The following is a 19,964-nucleotide window of genomic DNA, read 5'->3' as shown; positions in this document are numbered from 1 at the left end:
ATAATCAAAAATTATCTATCGATTAGCACAATCAAGAAAGCTGTCAATTTATTAATCGATTAATTTTGGCAGCCTAGTTGGAAGACATAACGGCCCTCCGGATGTAATTGAAACTACCACGTGGCCCGTGACAAAACAAAGAGTTTAACACCCCTGATTTAGAGTATCCAATCAGCCTACCATGCATGTCTTTGGAATGTGGGAATAAACTGTAGTACCCAGAGAAAACCCACACAGGCCCGGCGAGAACATGCAAACTCCACACAGGTGGACCGACCTGGATTTGAACCCAGGTTTACCACTGTGAGGCTGACGTGCTAATCACTCCATTTGCAAATTTTGATTTGAAATGTTATTTCCATATTAGGTGGAAGTATATTGTTTATTTCCCTCTCCGCACTTCAAAATGCTGTCTAAACATTGCCAGGAGGGAGTGATGTCATAGCAATCCACACGCATGCACGCGGGTGGGGCGGGGCGTAGGCGAGGTGGTGGCCGGGCAGCAGCAGCCAGCCAGCCAGCAACCAAGACTCATCCACCGGTGTCATGGCTTCCTAACTGTCGAAGGGACTGAATGAGAAGCAAAAACAAGCCGTGCTGTCTCCAAGGCTCCATCGCGATTCCACCCTTTCCCAATTGAACCGAGGAGGGGGGGCCCTCACTTGTCCCCCGGGATAGACTTTTCTTTTTTATTTATTACATTGATTTTTGAAGCATTTGAGCGTTCAATCTCTCCCGACGTTTAAAGGCAAGCACCGCGGTGGTGGAAGATGGCCGACCCGGCGGAGTGCACCATTAAAGTGATGTGCCGTTTTAGGCCTCTCAACAGCTCCGAGGTGACCAGAGGAGACCGATACATTCCCAAGTTTCAAGGGGAAGACACTGTTATTATATCGGTAAGTCAAACGCCATCTAACGTGGCTTTTGTTTTGTAGACCTTGCAACCGGGGCCCCCGGGCTCAAGTCAACGATACGCCATTTTAATTGTCTTGTAGCTTTATGGTAAGTTAGCGCCTTTAGCCTGTTAGCTCGAGGGCTTGACCCTCTCCGAAAAGGCCACCGATGTCCGGTGAACTGTAACTGGGAATAAAATCAATCATCTGATATTCGGTGAATATTGTCGTCTGTGTGTCAAGTCTGAATGTCAGTCATTTGGCTAAGTTAGCCCCGAATGCGGCTAACCAGCTGTCAATCAACAAAGCCTCTCAACACTGCCAGTTAGCCACGTTAGCGCGCAACATATTTGGAACTTATGTATTTATGTATCATTTAACTGACGCTAAATGTGAACGTATTGTGGCAAGGGGTTGAGTTATGATTTCATAGCGACTATGCAGCCGGCCTTTTGACTCAGCTTGATCGCTCTTTACATTCTATTTAATAAAACGATTACGTAGCCCCCAGCTTCTCTGGCTACCACGCTTAAATGTTGTGGGAAACCCATGATGTGTTTAACAAAAAATGTACGAATGAAAAGGTTGTATATATGTTGCCCGATGACTGTATGCCTGCGAAATTGTGCTTTTTGACGCAGCTCCACTGTCACGTGACGGTGAATCCATATTGCTATACGTCAAATCGAACGCATCCTGCCCCTTTTCAAGCTATTACGTCACAATGTTATGGATTTTTTTTAATAACGTCCCCTATCCGCATTAGCAATGACGTTTCTCTGCCACGTGACTGGGATCCGTTTAGTTACCTGGATATTGAACACTGCCTCTTATATTGCTCAATAATCGACATTTCTCTCATCTCATTTTCTGAATTGCTTTATCTTCATTAAGGGTGTGGGGGGTGCTGGAGCCAATCCCAGCTGTCTCTGGGCTAGAGGCAGGGGACACAAGGAGATTGACAACTATGTACAACTATACCTAGGGGCAATTTAGAGTTTCCAATCAGCCTACCATGCATGTTTTTGGAATGTGGGTGGGAACTAGAGTACCTGGTGGAAACCCACACAGGCCCGGGTAGAAAATGCAAACTCTGTACAGATGGACATGACCTGGATTTGAACCCAGGACCCCAGAGCTTGCTAACCACTCGCACTGCCCGCATCTTAAACAATCAAATATATTTTTCTTGGGAAAATGTATGGAGTGCGGCTTATATTTCTTTATTTATCTTTATTGTCCAAAAATTACAGTAACCGTCAACAAAAATGAATAAAGGGATAGATAACAAATTTACTTACTTTGGGCTAATAGACGGAAAAAATCTCATTGAAAACACAGGATATCTTCAATATCTCTGAAGACTTAATTTTCTTATTTTTGTTGAACTTTTAATTCAGCCAAGCCTGAAGTTATAATAAAGCTATTTATCTGTTCAATTTTAGAATCAATTATATGAAATTAGATTGGTTTAGTCTCATGACACTCACTGCCCCTAAAAATATCTTTTGAAACTCATTACCCTTAAGAAAAATAAATGGCTTATGGATGATTGGATATCAGAGAAATGGCGTTGGAAGTGGAAGGATACTCGCATGTATATCACTGCTGTAGTACTCTAAAAATTAGCATTCTGTACTTTCATTTCAGCATTTTTTTTTACTAATTCATTATAGTAGATAGCATAACAGTTTGAATGCCTCTCAGGGTGCCACTCAGATTGCTATTGTTGAGGATACTAACTTTGAAGTCCATCTCTTCTGTCACCCGTAAACTGTTCATCTTGACACTATGTGGGTATTTAGATTCCCATAGCCCAAGTTTTTTTTTTTAATCAGCACTAATTGATTAATTGGCGAATGATTAACCAACAGAAGGCAGTCTACTGTAGGTTTATAATTTGCCAATAGAGGAAAGCGCAACCCAATTGTTTACGACTCATTCTCCTTTAATTGATGGACAGATCAAGACACATAATTAAAAGTTGAAATAGTGTGGACCCAGAATACAATGTTTTGGTGCCATGCTTTCCCTCTTTTAGTTTCCAGATAGGTACTTTTCCTGTTTCACATTATTGTTGCGTTTCAATAAAAAAGATCACAAAGGCTGACAAACTACAAATTACAGTTAGCAATGATCATGGGATACAGTATGTGTAGTCTTAAAACCTGACTACTACATAGGAAAATTTTGAGTACATGATCCAATGTTCATAGAAGGGTTTCAAGTTGCATCGGAGTTTGTTGCTGCACAAAGAAATAATCCTTTCGAACATGGTAGCTAAACACACAAAAATAAGAGAATTTTTGAGCACAGGTTATCACAAGAAGACATCAGAATACTGGAAAAATAAATATCTGCATGTAAAATATCAATTACTTTTAATTACTGACCAACATATGTAAAGACTATCTTTGCTCTAGTCAATCGACCACCATGCTAAACAATGTAGCATGAAATTTATTTTATTTTTTTTCAATGTGGCCTTATTTTTTCTGACAAAATCAAGAAATTCATGAAATTTAGAGATTCATTTTCTTTGTTTTCTTTTTTTTCATAGTTTCTGGATAGAGTTTACAACCTAGACTGTTTGCTTTTATTGAGAATTCTGCTCTCCTAAAAATACAAAGACTTAACTGCCATGTTGACTTTAGAAGTTTCTGGAGGTGTCTGAATAAAAGCAGGCTTGCAGTCTATGACTTTCAGGCATGGCCCAGCCCGACCCGATGTGGCCAAGCCCAGCCAGCTGCTGACAGCCTGCAATAGTGTCAATATCCCAGTGCGCCTTGTGACTGGAGCCAAATAGCGCGTGCTCGTTGAAGTGTCTGCTGTGACAAGTACAACAGTTGATCTGTTTTGACCAATCATGGTCGCATACAGTCAAGTCCGATACTATAATCAATTAGTTACCCTGGGATCGAATGCTATTTATTGTGCTGAGATTCTTTAAGAGTGCTACATCACTGTTCAGTCTGCTTCCTCTAGGAAAATGTGACAGTCTTATTTCTGGATGTGTCCTTAGCGAGTATTTTAGTCTCTTAGATCAGTGTTTTCCAACCTTTTTTGAGCTGTGGCAGCCTTTTTAAAATATTAAGGGATGCCACCAGCTGAAAGTATTTTGATTTAAAACTATGTTGCCTATATTAACAATAGTCATTCTCATCAAAGTTTTATCAGCAGGAATCACATAAACCTCCCAAATTATTCCAAAATCAAATTTTCACACTGGCCTAATGTCACCAAAAGATAATGTCTGCGGACCCTAAACAACTTCCGGTTCGAGTGATGCAAAAATAAGTCATGTCATGTTTTTAATCACGCGATTTTATGCCAATTATTACTTCAATCTCCTAATATCACACAAAAAAGATTGTGCTCACAGACTTAATGTCGCCAAAAGTCGATGTCCTCTTCTGGTTCATGTTATAGAAAAATAAGCAACAAAATGACTTTCACAATTTGAATCTTGTAATAGTATAATCTATAATTTAATGTTCACCGTGTTTTGATTTTAACCTTGTAATAGTTCCTTTTTAATCTCGTTATATTCATTATTCTTTCTTTATGAATATTATATTGTATGACTTGCAATTTCCACAGCACAGTGGTTGGGGAAACACTGTCTTAGATCACAAGTGATGGCAAGTAGGCTTTTAGTTGTTGTTGATGATGACGACATGGCCTATGTCCGATTATTATATTATTAAGTTAGAAAGTTAAAATGTTAGAGGCTGTAGTTTTTCATAGTTTGATTGGTAATATAATGTGTGATGGGGCAGTTATGTTGCTTAGTCGTTCATTAGTTATTTGTATGACATGTAATTATTTGACCACATTGGCTTGATAAGAAAATTAGCTGTCAATTAAATGGGGAAAAAATCAAGACATCTGTGTTCTACAACAAAATTAAAAAAGCTATAAGGTAAAACAGAACATCTGTCAGACAGTTGGATGCCTCACTAAAATATGTAAATATGACATTTATTTTTCAGTTTCAGGAACATTTGTCATTAGTGTTTCAAAGGACACGCGTTGGTGTTTTTAGTTACAACTTTTTAGAAAGCAGAAGAACTCTTCTAAATCAAATTGCGACAGAAAATTCACAATGATACTAGGTATTTTGCCAAAATCTGAGCAAAGCAAGGGCGAAGTCATCTATGTGGGTGGAGCATCAAAGTGAAGCCATTGTGAAGTTGGGCTATCAAGTTATGTTCTGCCTAGTCCAGAGAGACCTCTTCCCATTGTCCATGGTGAACACTATCACCGCCAAAATCTTCGTTGTCATATTTTTTTTAAAGTGAAAACCACTAGAGACCCAATGTAGGTTATAAGGCCAATGGTCATGTTAACAATGGGGAGTTGACAAAATGGGTGCTCTGCTATTGTATGCCTCTGCTGACTGTCGTGGCTGATAGTAGTGCAGCATGTTGGCAGCCGTCAGGTTCAAACACAGGAAGTGAATGATCAGCCAATTAAGAAGACAAACAGTGCTTGAAATGCAAGCACCTGTTTACCATAGATTATATGAGGTAAGGTGCCAAACATAGACATATCTTAGCTAAATGTCCTTTGGACACTCAGTCTTGGAAGCCATCATTACGTTGTAAAACTGCAAATTGTGAGCCACATATTGTTCAACAAGGACCAAACTGGATTTCCACGATTTGGAGAAAAGTGTGGCCCTTCAAATCAATGTAAAGCTACCAAACTTTGCATGAGCAACATAGTCTAATGTTTTTTTCTTTTTTTTTTTTTTCTTTTCCCATTAAATTTGTATAGTTCAATGAATTTCTCAGAGAATTAGCTATGTACTCCAAATACTGTGCTGGAACATTTAACTGTTAAAAAAGACCAATAAAACTACAAAATAAAAAAGAACATTTGTGTTGAAAGCAATTGCTGTCGGCTGCCACACTTATAGCACATTCAAATGATGGCTTTTAAGGAATAATGAGCACTTATAAACTCTCTTGCACATCCCCCAAAAATAATAGATTGCAACATCAAACAGCATTTTAACTTAAAGCTCTCCGCGAAGATATTTGCTGTCGATTGTTCATGTCTAAATGTTAATAAATCAACAAAGGCAAATCACTCATGTAGATGCCCTGTTTAGTCCAGAGTGCATCAATTCAATCCTTTTTTGTTTTCTCCATTTATTGCTCACGTTCACACAAATGTCTGGGGGTGATTTACATACCAAGCTGCCTTTACGACACTACATGCTGCCCTCATGGAAGTTTGTAGTGTGAAGAACATGACTTATGTCGTGTAATTCATAACTGTGATATCATACAGTGGATCTCGGTGTTATATATCCGCACCAGAGCTGCGTCTTTGCATGAGGTAACTCTTTGGAACTCCACCCAGCTGACTCAAGATGACTCAACATAGAGTTAGAGCGCGTAAAGACATCCTGCCTAGGATGAATAGTTTCCTGTGTGATCATATTGCACCTGGAAAACCGGCCTAGAAAGTTGTCTTTTTATTGTAGCGACACTGACCCCTTAAAAAAAACGGTATTGTTGTCTACTGGTGATTAAGATGATGTTGATTGACCTAAAAAACTGAAATGTTATCATGACTTTTTCACAGACAGACATTCAGAGACACAGGAATTCTAATAATTCTGTTAATAACTCAGTTTTTCCTTTTTTAATGTTTTATTTTTTCTTTGTATTTTTTCACAGAGCAAACCATACATGTTTGATCGAGTTTTTCAGTCCAGCACGACACAAGAGCAAGTGTACAATGCCTGCGCCCAAAAGATTGTCAAAGGTGAGATAACAAAATAAAGATGGTATGGTATGTTTTTTTTTTTAATTTAATTTTTGTGTTTTGTAGATGTTCTTGAGGGATACAATGGGACAATTTTTGCCTACGGTCAAACATCCTCTGGGAAAACGCACACCATGGAGGTGTGTTTAAAGAAATAAGCACCTACATCAATGTTGCCTTTACCTCCTAACATTAACATTCTGGTCCTTAGGGAAATCTCCATGACACAGATGCCATGGGAATCATCCCCAGGATAGTGCAGGACATCTTTAACTACATTTATTCGATGGATGAGAACCTGGAGTTTCATATCAAAGTGAGCCACTAGACTAGGACCTCTGATATTTGATTAAATGAGGCCTAAAATAACTCTTCTGTTTCAGGTTTCCTATTTTGAAATTTACTTAGACAAAATCCGGGACTTATTGGATGGTAAGTGGATCAACCTTTCTGTCCTGTACCTATCTGGCTTAATTATGTTTCCAGTTGAAAGAACAATGGAGGGCAGTGTATGTTGTTTGGAAGGGCATCCCTGACACTTTCAATATCCAACCTATTGGGAATTCTTATCTTACCCACATTTTTTTCCTCCAGTGTCAAAGACCAATTTGTCAGTGCACGAAGACAAAAATAGAGTGCCCTATGTTAAGGTGAGATATACTACACAAGTGGACTAACTGGTTAAGGGTCCGATTTGTTGTTGTTGTTAAGGTCCGGTCTTGTGCTCTCAGGGTTGTACCGAGCGCTTTGTCTGCAGTCCAGACGAGGTCATGGACACCATTGACGAAGGCAAATCCAATAGACATGTAGCAGTCACAAGTAAGGAAATGAGTCCTCTCCACATTAAGATACATATTGTGTTTCAAAGGCTCTGATTTGAATGTCTTCCTTCCCTAGACATGAATGAGCACAGCTCCAGGAGTCACAGCATTTTCCTGATCAATGTCAAGCAGGAGAACACCCAAACAGAGCAGAAGCTGAGTGGAAAACTCTACCTAGTGGATTTGGCCGGTAGTGAAAAGGTGCTGAAAGGCCTAAAACAACTCCTGATGTTAGCAACTGTCCCTAATGCTAGTTGATCTTTAGGTCAGCAAAACGGGAGCGGAGGGAGCTGTACTCGACGAAGCCAAGAACATCAATAAGTCACTGTCGTCTCTCGGCAACGTCATCTCTGCTCTGGCAGAAGGAACAGTAAGTACCTTGATTGCATCGCTTAAGCTTGCAGTGATAACAACTCTGTATTTTCAGTATCATTTACATTTTTATTTCATTTTTCTTCCCCCCAAATATGAAAAATGAGTACAATATTTTTCGGTCTATAAGAATTTTAAATTTCATCAGAACAAACATATATTAACCCCCTAAGACCCAAATTCTTGCAAGGCATGCATTTTTTTATTTTCTCTTTGATATTTAAACACAAATTATGCCATTTTTAAGGACTGCATCATGTAAAATGTAATCCACATAATCCCAATTCACAATGGTGATCCTTGAAATTTTCTTTTCTCCATCTCAGCAGGATGTAGTCGGCTATCTTCTCTGTCCTTCACCTCATTTGACCTCACAGCTGTCTTGCTACATAAGCGAATATAAGATAATTGGCAGAAAAAATAGATACGTTGCCCCCTGACCTTCATTTGCATTTAAAAAACAACAGTTCAGGAGGCAGTGATGTTCTGAGACAAAATGTGAATTATATCACAAAACCAAATCATTGAGCGGAAGAGAATAGAATCAGGTGGTCAACCAAAGCTGAGATCAATTACATTTGGATCCAAGGGCCAAATTGTCTCTAACCTAAAAGCATTGACTATCCAAGCCATGTTAAAATGAACATTTAAACATTCTTAACCCTATATCATATATTCACTTTCACTGGTTTACTCCATTTAATGAGGCTTCTACTTTCAGAACTGACAAATCGGTGCATCTCATCACCCCCAAATTCACTCTTTGTAATTGTCAGTTATTCTATGTGCCCCCGGATTCTCCTTAAACCCATTTCCCCTCTTAAAGAATACTTACTACTTGCATAGTTTGTGGTATATTTCAATTGCCTCAAGTTTGGGTTTTAAAGCTCATTGGCAATACTTTTTGGAACTTACTCTTCGAAAAAACCCTATTATTTTGTGACTTAAATTATCCCAAATTAGGTAACTAAAAGGAAACTTTTCCCACTGTGCCTCTCTGGGATACCAGTGACCCAACTCAAGAGTTCAAATATAAGATTCAAATGCCGTGAATAAGAACGCACTAGCATACATCAGCCTCTTAAGTTTATTATATTTATTTGTGTGCTGTCTAGGCCTACATCCCATACCGAGACAGCAAGATGACACGTATTCTTCAGGACTCGCTGGGCGGCAATTGTCGCACCACAATTGTCATCTGTTGCTCGCCTTCCTCCTACAACGAATGTGAAACCAAATCAACCCTCATGTTTGGACAAAGGTTGGATTGGATTGAAAAAAAATTCAATTGGGCAACTTTTAACATGAGGCGTGTTTTCTCTATACAGAGCAAAGACCATCAAGAACACAGTGACGGTCAACGTAGAGCTTACAGCAGAACAGTGGAAGCAAAAGTACGAGCGGGAGAAAGAGAAGAACAAGACCCTGAGGAATACCGTTACCTGGTTGGAAAATGAGCTCAATCGCTGGCGAAATGGTGAGATGAATGCAATTGGTTGTTTTTTTGTCAGTATAAATTTAAGTCCTTTAAATGTTACAATTATATTTCCTGGTTTTTGATTAAGGATACAACAGGTTTTTGTTCGTACCTTGTTGTCAATGTTACACTGTAAGAAAAGAAAATAGGTCAAGTAAATTACTACAATTTGAAATCAATTACATGCCTCCTTATCAGAATACTATTATTTTAAAGCATTAGGAATAAGAATTGATAAGTAAAAGTATTGTCCAGCACCATTGTAAATATGCAAATATATTCACATAAGCGTTTCCATCTTCAAGGCGAGAGCGTGCCAGTAGAAGAGCAGTTTGACAAGGAGAAGGCCAATGCCGAGGTACTGGCCTTGGACAACATCCTCAATGACAAGCCCGCGTCCACGCCTAACGTGCCTGGCGTGCGCCTCACTGATGTAGAGAAAGACAAATGTGAGGCCGAGCTGTCCAAGCTATACAAGCAGCTGGACGACAAGGTGAATAACGTCATAATGGGGGCATGAAAATAGTTTCTCTGGGTTAGTAGGCATGCCACCCAGGGCGGGTTCTTTCAAATGTGCACCATTGTCAGCAGATTATGCATTTGTATTTCATCTTTATTTAATGAGATAGAACCTGTTGAGATTTTTTTTTTCCTCAGAACCATATTACTATTTTAATTTAATTCACTTCAATATTTTTTTCTGAATTAATATTCCCTTCGTGGAACGTAATGGAGTGATTGTAACAACTACTGATTTTATGGCAAAAGTTGTTCGGGAATATAAATTTTACATTTGTTTCTCAAACCACATCTCATGTTAATATCACTGAGCCTATCCTTTTTCATTCCAGGATGAAGAGATCAACCAACAGAGCCAGCTGGCCGAGAAACTGAAGCAGCAGATGCTGGACCAGGAGGAGGTGCGTCCTTGAGACTCAAAAACAAATGGCCTTGCATTTTTGTTAAATCGACTTTATCTTCGTCCAGCTGCTTGTATCATCACGCCGTGACCACGAGAACCTCCAGGCCGAGCTCAACCGCCTGCAGTCGGAGAATGAAGCCTCCAAGGAGGAGGTGAAGGAGGTGCTGCAGGCTCTGGAGGAGCTAGCCGTCAACTATGACCAAAAGAGCCAAGAGGTGGAGGACAAGACCAAGGAGTTTGAGGTCATCAGTGAGGAACTAAGCCAGAAATCGGTGAGGAAAAGACAGAAAATCCAAAATTTTATTCTAAGTTTGGTGCATGAAATCATTCTTGGTCATCTTTGAAACCTAATTTTGGTTGTTTTTCACCTTTTTATATTGGGTCTTCTAATGGGTTCTTGATTGATTTTTTATGGATTGTTTTTTTTACTGTCTTATTTCCCCCCACTGTTCTTGGACCGAGTCATGGTGTTTTGGTTTGATATTCTTTGGTTTCTGACTGTGTTCTTGACTTTGGGCCATTGTTTTTAATTTATTTATTTATACCTTACTTGGGATTGTTTTTTGTCTTTGCTCTTCACTTGGCTTTTGTTCTAGACCAGAGGGTCACAGTATAAACATAAACACTTGCCCACCAAGAGCTAATCAAAGTGAAGAGCTTAAATTCGAAGGTTAAATATTCATAGTTGACCTCTGTGCTAGTCAGCCAACTATTGCCTCTTTTGTTTTCATTGACCTCATATTACTCTTTGCATTCAAATACTATGAATTTAAATCTGTTTGTACTAGTGGACATGCAATCACTTTGAACTAGGAGTTTTTGCAGCAATTAACATTTGTTTACCACCACCAATGGGAGCAAGTTAGTTTGTGAGAATAAGAATGTTTGCAGAGGTGAACAAAAAGGGACATCTACTAAAATATTGCAAATAAGAACACTCCTGTTAAACAACAAAACCTATAATGAAAACAATACATGAAAAATCAGTTGTAAATGTCTGTTTTCTTCTTTTCAGTCCATCTTGTCATCGTTGGACTCTGAGCTACAAAAGCTGAAGGAGATGTCCAACCACCAGAAGAAGAGGATGACAGAAATGATGTCGTCACTTCTCAAAGACCTTGCAGAAATTGGCATTGCCGTTGGCAGCAACGACATCAAGGTGAGGAGAACAGGAAATATAACACTGGAGAGCTTTGCACCCGTGTCCCTCATCGGTATTCCTCCCTTCATAGCAGCACGAGGGCGGCAGCGGCTTGATCGACGAGGAGTTCACAGTCGCTCGTCTGTACATAAGCAAGATGAAGTCTGAGGTGAAGAGCATGGTGAAACGCTGCAAGCAGCTTGAAGGCACCCAGTCCGAAAGCAACAAAAAGATAGACGAGAACGAAAAGGAGCTGGCTGCCTGTCAGCTGCGGATCTCGCAGGTCGGTATCACTTCCACCACAATTTTGGTTTGAGAATGCTGCTGAAGAACTCATTGGTTCCTCCATTTTGCAGCATGAAGCCAAGATCAAGTCCCTGACGGAGTACCTGCAGAATGTGGAACACAAGAAGAGGCAACTGGAGGAGAATGTGGACTCTCTCAACGAGGAACTCGTCAAACTCAGCGCTCAAGGTACATCACAATCTTTCAGGCCACACGATTGTGCTGAGAATTTGCATACACCTATTTATTTGGAAAGCTTTCCCAAATTTCTTTCTTATCAAAATTAGAGGAAATTAAATGAATCAGTAACAAATCCAACAGATTTATTTATTATTGTGGGATAAAAATAAATGCTATACACATTGAAAAGTCCCAAATCACAATATAAAGTTATTTTGTGTGCTTCAGTGTATTACAATATTGTTGTCCTAGAATGTGTCTCAGAAATGCAAATTCCTAGGAATTAGTCATAAAAAGCAAGCTCAACCAGGTTAACAATTACAAATGGTGTTCTTTCTAAGCGTTTCAAATTATTGAGAGACAGTTTTAGACTGATTAGATATGTGCGTATGTGTATTGTCTGCGAATAATTCAAATAATATGTTAGAAAGGATTCACTGGACTGGCTTTGTATGCTGTCCATCCAGCTGCTTTTGTTATATCCATGTCAAAAATCCCTGCAGAAAATATAATGAACTTCAGGCTGTCATACATCACCAATTATTCAAAAGTAATTGCTTAAGTCACCCCAATTGCCCACATTGCTGTTCTCTGTCGAAGTGACGCATTTTCTTGTGTATTTTGCAGAGAAAGTGCACGCCATGGAGAAGGAGAATGAGATCCAAACCGCCAACGAAGTAAAGGTGTGCAACTCGGCTTTTGGAATTCACCTCCATTCTCCCCAATTATTCCCCCAAACAGTAATACTTGTTGTGTGACAGGAAGCCGTGGAGAAGCAGATCCACTCTCACCGTGAGACTCACCAGAAACAGATCAGCAGCCTGAGGGATGAGCTGGACAACAAGGAGAAGCTCATCACTGAATTGCAAGAGTAAGAGAGACTACTACTACACTGTAACTTCCATCCTCGTGGGATGCGGTACTTATTAATAATGCTATATTTTCCCAGCTTGAACCAAAAGATCATGCTGGAGCAGGAGAGACTGCGAGTGGAGCATGAAAAGCTCAAGAACACTGACCAAGACAAGAGCCGCAAGCTACATGAGCTCACGTAGGTTTTTATATATTTTGAAAGAATGACATCATGGATCTTACAATAGATTTATCATGGGTGACATTGTAATTATGGTTGCCTTCTAGGGGCCTGTTGACTTGTTGAAACCATGTCGATGTATAATTACATATTAGTGGAAAAGTTCTTGTTGACAATTCAGGAAAAAAAATATTTAAGTATTCAAAGGAATGACATTTCAAATGGAATATGCGAATCATGTGAACCCTGGCACTTTAGTCCGTTTTTTTAATAAGAATGTCCGGGAAGGCATCCAAAAAACATTTGCTCCCGAAGATAACCATTGTCTTTAGTTATGTTAGGGAACTTTTCCTTGACCTACCATTTCGTTGCCTGTTCTGGATGGGTCCTAGTTGCGGTATAGAGGGACTTTACATGAACTTTGATATCCTCTGTTCAACCAGGGTGATGCAGGACAGGAGGGAGCAGGCCAGACAGGATTTGAAAGGTCTGGAGGAGACAGTGGTGAGTTCTTACTTCTTTCTCATATCCAGTCGTTTTTGAAAAGCCTTCTAAATAAGACATCTTTTGTTTTTCCATCTTCTCTTCCAGGCTAAGGAGCTACAGACCCTTCACAATCTAAGGAAGCTTTTTGTCCAGGACTTGGCAACACGGGTGAAAAAGGTGAGGATGTGAATAGGAGAATTACTTGTATGTTAGTGTTTTAGCAGAAACTGCACGAAACTGCAGGGTGTGGTGAAAAAATACAAATTTGTGTTGTTTCATTTGTGTGCAGAGTGCGGAAATGGACTCTGATGACACTGGGGGGAGTGCTGCTCAAAAGCAGAAAATATCCTTTCTTGAGAACAATCTTGAGCAGCTCACCAAGGTTCACAAACAGGTAAGTTTGGAAAATCTTCCCATTTGCGCTCCTGTCTAACACTATTCCTATCCGTGCAATTAATCCTCCCACCCTCCATGTTGTCAGCTGGTTCGTGACAATGCAGACCTTAGGTGTGAGCTTCCAAAACTGGAGAAGCGCCTTCGCGCTACAGCTGAGCGAGTCAAGGCGCTGGAGTCTGCACTGAAGGAGGCTAAGGAGAATGCCGCACGCGACCGCAAGCGCTACCAGCAGGAGGTGGACCGCATTAAGGAGGCTGTCAGGGCCAAGAACATGGCCAGGCGGGGACACTCGGCGCAAATCGGTCAGTGCAAAAATGGACTGGCAATGCAAGAAAGTCCCTGGAATGAGATTCTTTCTATTAGTGTCAGCAGCATTTGGATAAATGACAAGATAACTGAAAATTTGTTTGAGGAAAGAAGCTGCCAAAATAATAACATTACCATGAATAAACAGTAACAAAAACATTAATATTTGGGATGATAAATAAGCTTCAAAATGGAGACTCTTTGTCTTAGTAGAATTAGGATTCAGATCTCTGTATTTAAACAGAATAATGTACTTCCAAATGTTAGTATTATAATTTTATGACAATGGGAGAAAGTTGGGTTTAATTTAACTTGTTGTATATTTATTATTTATGCCCATATTGAGCTTTTCCTCAAGGTTAATATTGTGCTTGTACAATTCCAAGTTTAATAATCTCTCTCCCTCTGTTGCCACAGCCAAGCCAATCAGGCCCGGGCAGCAGCCTGTGGCGTCCCCCACACATCCCAACATCAACCGCAGCGGAGGAGGTTTCTACCAGAACAGCCAGACAGTGGCCATCAGAGGCGGTGGCGGCACTCCCAAAGGAGACAAGAAGTACGCCCATTGCGGCCATCACTCACACATACAAAAAGGTTTATTTGACTTTCATGATAGATACACAATGTATTGACTCCTCTTCTCTCTCTCCTTTCTTGCACATGCAGCTGAATCGAGCAGTAAAGACGAAGGATGACACCAGACGAAGCCAATATCATCCAACCGCCCCCTACACACTCTCAGCCCTCTTAGCGCCCCCCCACCCCAAGTCCCGTCATTCCAATACAGCTTCACAACCGCGCAGGAGTGAGTGTGCGGACTATGAATACGTATACATAGGAAATATTCCTGGCTGTATAGCTCTGACCCGCTTACCCACAGTGCATTGAGTTTACAAAGTGAGCAACTAAAATTGAATATATCATCCAAACAAGCCAAATGTCTCAGTGAACCGCAGCGGCAAAAACTGCACGCCGATTGAATGTCCAGCCTTCGTCTCTTCGTTTTTTTGCACATGTCTGTCATTGTAGTCGTCGTGCCAGTAGGTGTGCACTGCTGCCCCCCCCCCTACCCCCCCCACACAACACTACCACACTCTTCGCCTCCCCACCTGAGCTGAATGTAATACAAAATGTAATAAATAATCAAAGAAAAAAAAGGAAAAATCCTACGACTGCACGTAGCAATGTAGGTTAAATAACGTCGCCTACATTTTCCTCATTGCGGCACATGTTCTCAACTCTAAGAAAGAAGGAATACATAGTATGTATACAGGGTGGGTCAAAGTGGATGCTGACATTTACAGTGCATTTTTTTTCAATTTACGGTGACATAAAAAAAAGATGATTATTTAAGTATCCTTCCTTCTTTAATTCAAGTTACTTGACAGCATTCCTTCCTCATTTTCATCTTTTGTCCCTCATTTTTTCCACCCTTCCTGCCATTTTAACACAACCCTTTCCATCCTTTTCATCCCCAACTTCCCTACCCATCACCAAGTTTTCCTCCCTCTCATAATCTCTAGTTTCTCTTACCTTGTTAATTAAGTGTGATTGTCTGGTTCCTTTTTGTCCGTCAGCTAAGTCGACAAAAGTTGTAGTACAGAAATTTGTCCCTACTTGTCAGTGCCCCGCTCATTTTGTGCTCACATGTTTGTGAAGGCGGGCCAAAAAGAAAAAGCAGCAGCAGCCATGCAAACATGTACTGTAGATGTATTTAAGTGGACATGCGTGGATGACATTTGTTTTTATGCTTAACTTAAATCTGCAAATTCGCTATGTCACAAAAAAAAAAAAAAACGGAACGGATGCCCATGATCCAGACCATGCTTTTTAATGCCGGCGAAACACTCTGTCAAGCTACTTGTGTGTTTTTACTCATCATGATGACTATTTATAGCTGCAAACAATTCCCCCCCTCGCGGCTCCCGAACATTTTGAAAGCCCTGAAAGCGACCCGCAGACCTCACATGTTCACCAGAGGGGACATTTGCCAATATCTGGCCGGGTTCAAAAGTTGACATAGATTTATTTAAGTCAATACAAAGGTGTCAGATTTTTTTTTCTAGTGATCATTGTTAATTTTGGTTTTTCGGGTTATGTTGTCTACTTTTTTTTTTTAAACCCAGTGAGGCCCCAGTGCATTTTTACGGAGGACTATTAAGCCCACACTACTGAAAGGAAAATGCAAAATAAATGCACATGATAGGAAACTGGGAAGAATTAAGGCCAATATAATACTCATTGTTAATGAAAAAGTTTGGATATTTTATCAGGTTAAAAGTAGCAATGGGATTGTTCTAAAAAGAAAATAATTGCAAAAATTATAATACATACTTTATATTTAATTTTTTTCTCCTTCCTTGATTATTTTTTTCTTCACCATAATCATTTTATAATTGATTTCCCCCATAAAATTATATTCATCCTGGAAAGTAATTTTCCTCCTTTAAAATCCACTCTGATAAATGGCTTCTATCTTAAACAAACTCCAACAATATTGATTGTCTCATTTTTTTTTATATATATATTTTTTCTTTCTGGGTGTGGCCTTAATAATCCTTTGGTGCGTTGTAATCCCAGCATGAGGACGCTAACACCACGTGCAAGTGCAATATATACTGTAATATACACTGAACAACACACACACCCTCATGTAATATTTACCATTTGAAAGAAAACATCATCCACTTATTTAAAGATGAAAATATTTCAACCTGGACTTGACAAGTGTACAGCAAGCATTTAGCATCCAGTTTTGAAAGCACTCCATCTGTTTAGGATTTGAATCCCACATTAGGCTGGACGCTAGCACTCCCCTACGACCCCCTTTGCGTCTGTGAAAGGACTGTGTATGTATAGAAGCGCCCCCCTCCCACCCTCTTTGTAATCCCCCCCATGAATCAGTAGATTAGCATGGACCTCCAAATGTTTTTCCTGTCTTTCACCTTCCACCAAAAACTGGATATGAAATGGAAACATAGTTTAAAGAGTAAATAAATGACTACAATTAAAGCATATTTGTGGCTTCCATTGAACTTCTTTCGAAATTTAACGTTAAAAAATGCCACTTTTTTATTACTGTGTAATAGATGGTCCATTTTTAAAGGGTTGTTGTTGTTGTTGCTCGGGGGGGAAATCCATTAGTGGACAAAAGGTACTGGATCATTCCTGGCTAACTGGGGCACAAAGTTGGAGTTGTGACAGATGCAGATGATATCGCCCGTTTTTTTGGTTGTTTTTTGTTTGTTTTTGTTTTGGGGATTGACTGCATGATGTAAATGTATGTGTGATTAAATAATTATCAGTAAACATGTTCAGATCTTGTCACTTTGATTCTTTGGACAATTATTCATGAGGCATGTGTTGACTTCATATTTTATTCAATTGGAAAGAACTTTATAGTTACCTTTTATTTTTTTAGTATATAGACATTTCATTAGAATGGCTTTCTTGACAGATTTTTCCTTGATTGTTTTCTCAGTCCTAAATATAGGTTTGCTTAAAAGACTTTCCTAAAAGTATTTTTTTCTAGGGGAAAATATTTTTTATGTACTTTGATTTACAAAAAGATTTAATTTGGCTCATTGCAAGTGATTTTTTGAAGCCCCTTGATCAATACTCATGTGTAGTTTTTGGTGTGATATATTTATATATATTATATATATTATTTATTATATATATATGCCTAGGGGGCGCTATAATTCTGTTTGCGTCAAAACACCTGAGGCATCTCAAGAAATGACCGCAAATTTAGTGCGCCGACCTCCTGAAACAATTCTCCACCTGATGACAACCGTTGTAGATTGACATTATTCCGGCAAGTTTAAAGACTAAAAAAAAAATATAACACATATTTTAAAGGAAGGGATCATATTAAAACCTAAACTTCAATGTTCAGGGTTTCACGTGGAGAACTGTGACGTAGCCAAGCTACAGTCTCTCCGTCAGAGTGAAGCCGTTGTTTAATAGACGATCGTTGCTCTGTAGACGATCTTGGGCCCAGGAAGGTAAAGAGTGACTCACTTGGCTAAACTTGTATAGGACAGGAAGTGACTTTTTTTTGGCGTCAACACAAGCAAGTGGACAGCTTCTTTTTTTACCATCATCCAGACGTCTGCCATTAAGGAGCAACTTTAGTAGGATCTAAGAACCTCTAAATTGCAACCTGACAGCCGGGATCGCTGTTATGTGTTCCCATTAAGGTAAGCGTCTTTGACGAGGCACCCACTCCCCTCGGGAATTCTAGTTAGCTCTTATGCTAATTAACCAGTAACTAACAAATCAAGTCAATACTTCTGTTTCTGTCGCGATCTTATGGGCATCCCATAAAAAGACAACGAAAAATTGTATTTTTAATGTAGAGAAATTTTGTTGGAATGTTTCAGGAAGTGCACTGTCTCAATCCCATGGGGAATTCAACCTAACAGGGCTTCATGCGCTCAAAGGGATCAAAATTAACTTTTTAATTTCAGTATAATTGTTTTATCAATACGCCCATCTGAAATCGATTGATGTATTATTAATTATTGTCTTGATCGCCTTCGATGAGATGGAGACAGAAAGATTTGGAATACTACACAGAGAGGAGCTAAATGATTGGTCGCCTGTCATGTCAAGGGACATCTAAATACTCACTCTTAAATCAACAGCAAACTGGGCGCCCATTTCTCATGAATCCACATAATGACAAAATATGCAAAATGCTGTTTGTTCAGGTAGGGCAAAAATGTACAACAAATTGTCTGTTTGCCAATCAATTTTCAGGGCGATCGCTAATACACTTCATACCAAAATTTGCCCAGTTTTTTTAAAGATTCAACCCCTTACCTACCATATTTACTCATAAGCCATCCCTGCATGTAAGGTGTATCCTTAAGTTGCCTTAAAATCATTGAATTTTACAATTTCCCCGCGTTTTAGCCGCTCCATGATTCACAATTTTCATCTCCATATTCTTTGGTTTTAATAGTGTGTACAAATGTGTTACTTTGAAGGGAAAAATCTTCAAAAAAATAATTGCATGTGGTATTTCTGAGATACTGTATGAATAAAAAAACATTATTAGTGGCAATATCATAGGGAATTAATTCATCCAGTAATGGTTGTTTTCTTACTGCAAACCAGAAAATAACCAACATATAGTAGATGTTACTTTGCCGACATCTACTGGTGAAAGAGTATAGCAATTCTTGTGCGCATATTAGATGTACCCTTGATTGACCTTTGGTCATTTTTGTTACAAACACGGCTTATATGCAAGAAAATATTGTACTCAATCATAAAAAAACAAATTTTTGGACACTATTCTGATGGTTGAGTTTGACATGGGTTAACCAATTAAAAAGCATTTATAGACTAATCTAAATCCTAGTCTCTTCTTAGGGAATAAATAATGAAAGAATCGTCAGCTCGGAAATCTATGTCAGATTGACATACGCAAAAGATGGAATAAAAAGACAAATAAATGGTTAATGTGTAATTCCGATTTGTACAAAAAGTAGACAGGTTGCAATACAATGCCAGTGTTCATGTGGTAAAACAATGTAGCTGTATCTATTTTTGTTTAATTGTATTGCTTTGAGTTGATTTATATGTAGTATAAAAGTTGAATGACTATAAAACATGTCACCCTGACGGTAGTTCAACGTGTATCTACCTCACCTTAACACCCATGTGAGTGTGTATGTATTATTTAAGCAGGAAAATATGCCAGCTATTCAACAAATCAGCAGCGACTTGTCGTCCGACATCGTCAGCGTCAACAGCGTGGCAATGTGCGAGTCACGTTATTAGCATTAGCGTGAGCGCCTAATCTTCTGCACACAGTGCACTACAGCCTTTCAAAAGGATTTACGTGTCTCCTTATTCACTTCC

The 19,964-nt window shown here is 39.3% G+C and overlaps 2 protein-coding genes across 6 annotated transcripts in view; both read left to right on the top strand.

The window, feature by feature from the left end:
- The first annotated feature begins 464 nt into the window (after positions 1-464).
- On the top strand, positions 465-17,407 carry LOC144201460 (kinesin-1 heavy chain). 2 transcript variants are annotated; one of them, XM_077724120.1, is made up of 26 exons: positions 465-896; positions 6,584-6,671; positions 6,738-6,811; positions 6,883-6,987; positions 7,055-7,103; positions 7,266-7,321; positions 7,403-7,490; positions 7,569-7,693; positions 7,758-7,862; positions 8,980-9,125; positions 9,193-9,341; positions 9,647-9,834; positions 10,193-10,261; positions 10,329-10,535; positions 11,279-11,422; positions 11,499-11,687; positions 11,761-11,878; positions 12,497-12,552; positions 12,631-12,740; positions 12,819-12,920; positions 13,346-13,406; positions 13,494-13,565; positions 13,678-13,782; positions 13,870-14,086; positions 14,508-14,646; positions 14,757-17,407. In XM_077724120.1, exons 1-26 carry the CDS (start codon positions 771-773, stop codon positions 14,758-14,760), a joined length of 2,892 nt encoding a protein of 963 aa, XP_077580246.1. In that variant the 5' UTR covers positions 465-770; the 3' UTR covers positions 14,761-17,407. The 2 variants fall into 2 exon arrangements, with proteins under 2 accessions (XP_077580246.1, XP_077580245.1); XM_077724119.1 differs by having other exon boundaries at positions 466-896; positions 11,496-11,687.
- A 651-nt stretch (positions 17,408-18,058) lies between these two features.
- Positions 18,059-19,964, top strand: part of LOC144201617 (rho GTPase-activating protein 12-like) — a 28,058-nt gene continuing 26,152 nt past the window's right edge. For 2 of the 4 annotated variants that reach the window (XM_077724355.1, XM_077724354.1), the window contains exon 1: positions 18,060-18,292. The gene's annotated coding sequence lies outside the window, so the exon portion shown is untranslated. Of the gene's footprint in view, positions 18,293-19,964 lie in introns of all 4 variants that reach the window. The other 2 variants (XM_077724353.1, XM_077724356.1) reach the window with 2 other exon arrangements.

The sequence above is a fragment of the Stigmatopora nigra genome, chromosome 9, assembly GCF_051989575.1.
Source record: "Stigmatopora nigra isolate UIUO_SnigA chromosome 9, RoL_Snig_1.1, whole genome shotgun sequence".
Taxonomy (NCBI): Eukaryota; Metazoa; Chordata; class Actinopteri; order Syngnathiformes; family Syngnathidae; genus Stigmatopora; species Stigmatopora nigra.
The sequence above is the reverse complement of the archived record's forward strand: the minus strand, read 5'-3'. Positions and strand labels throughout refer to the sequence as shown.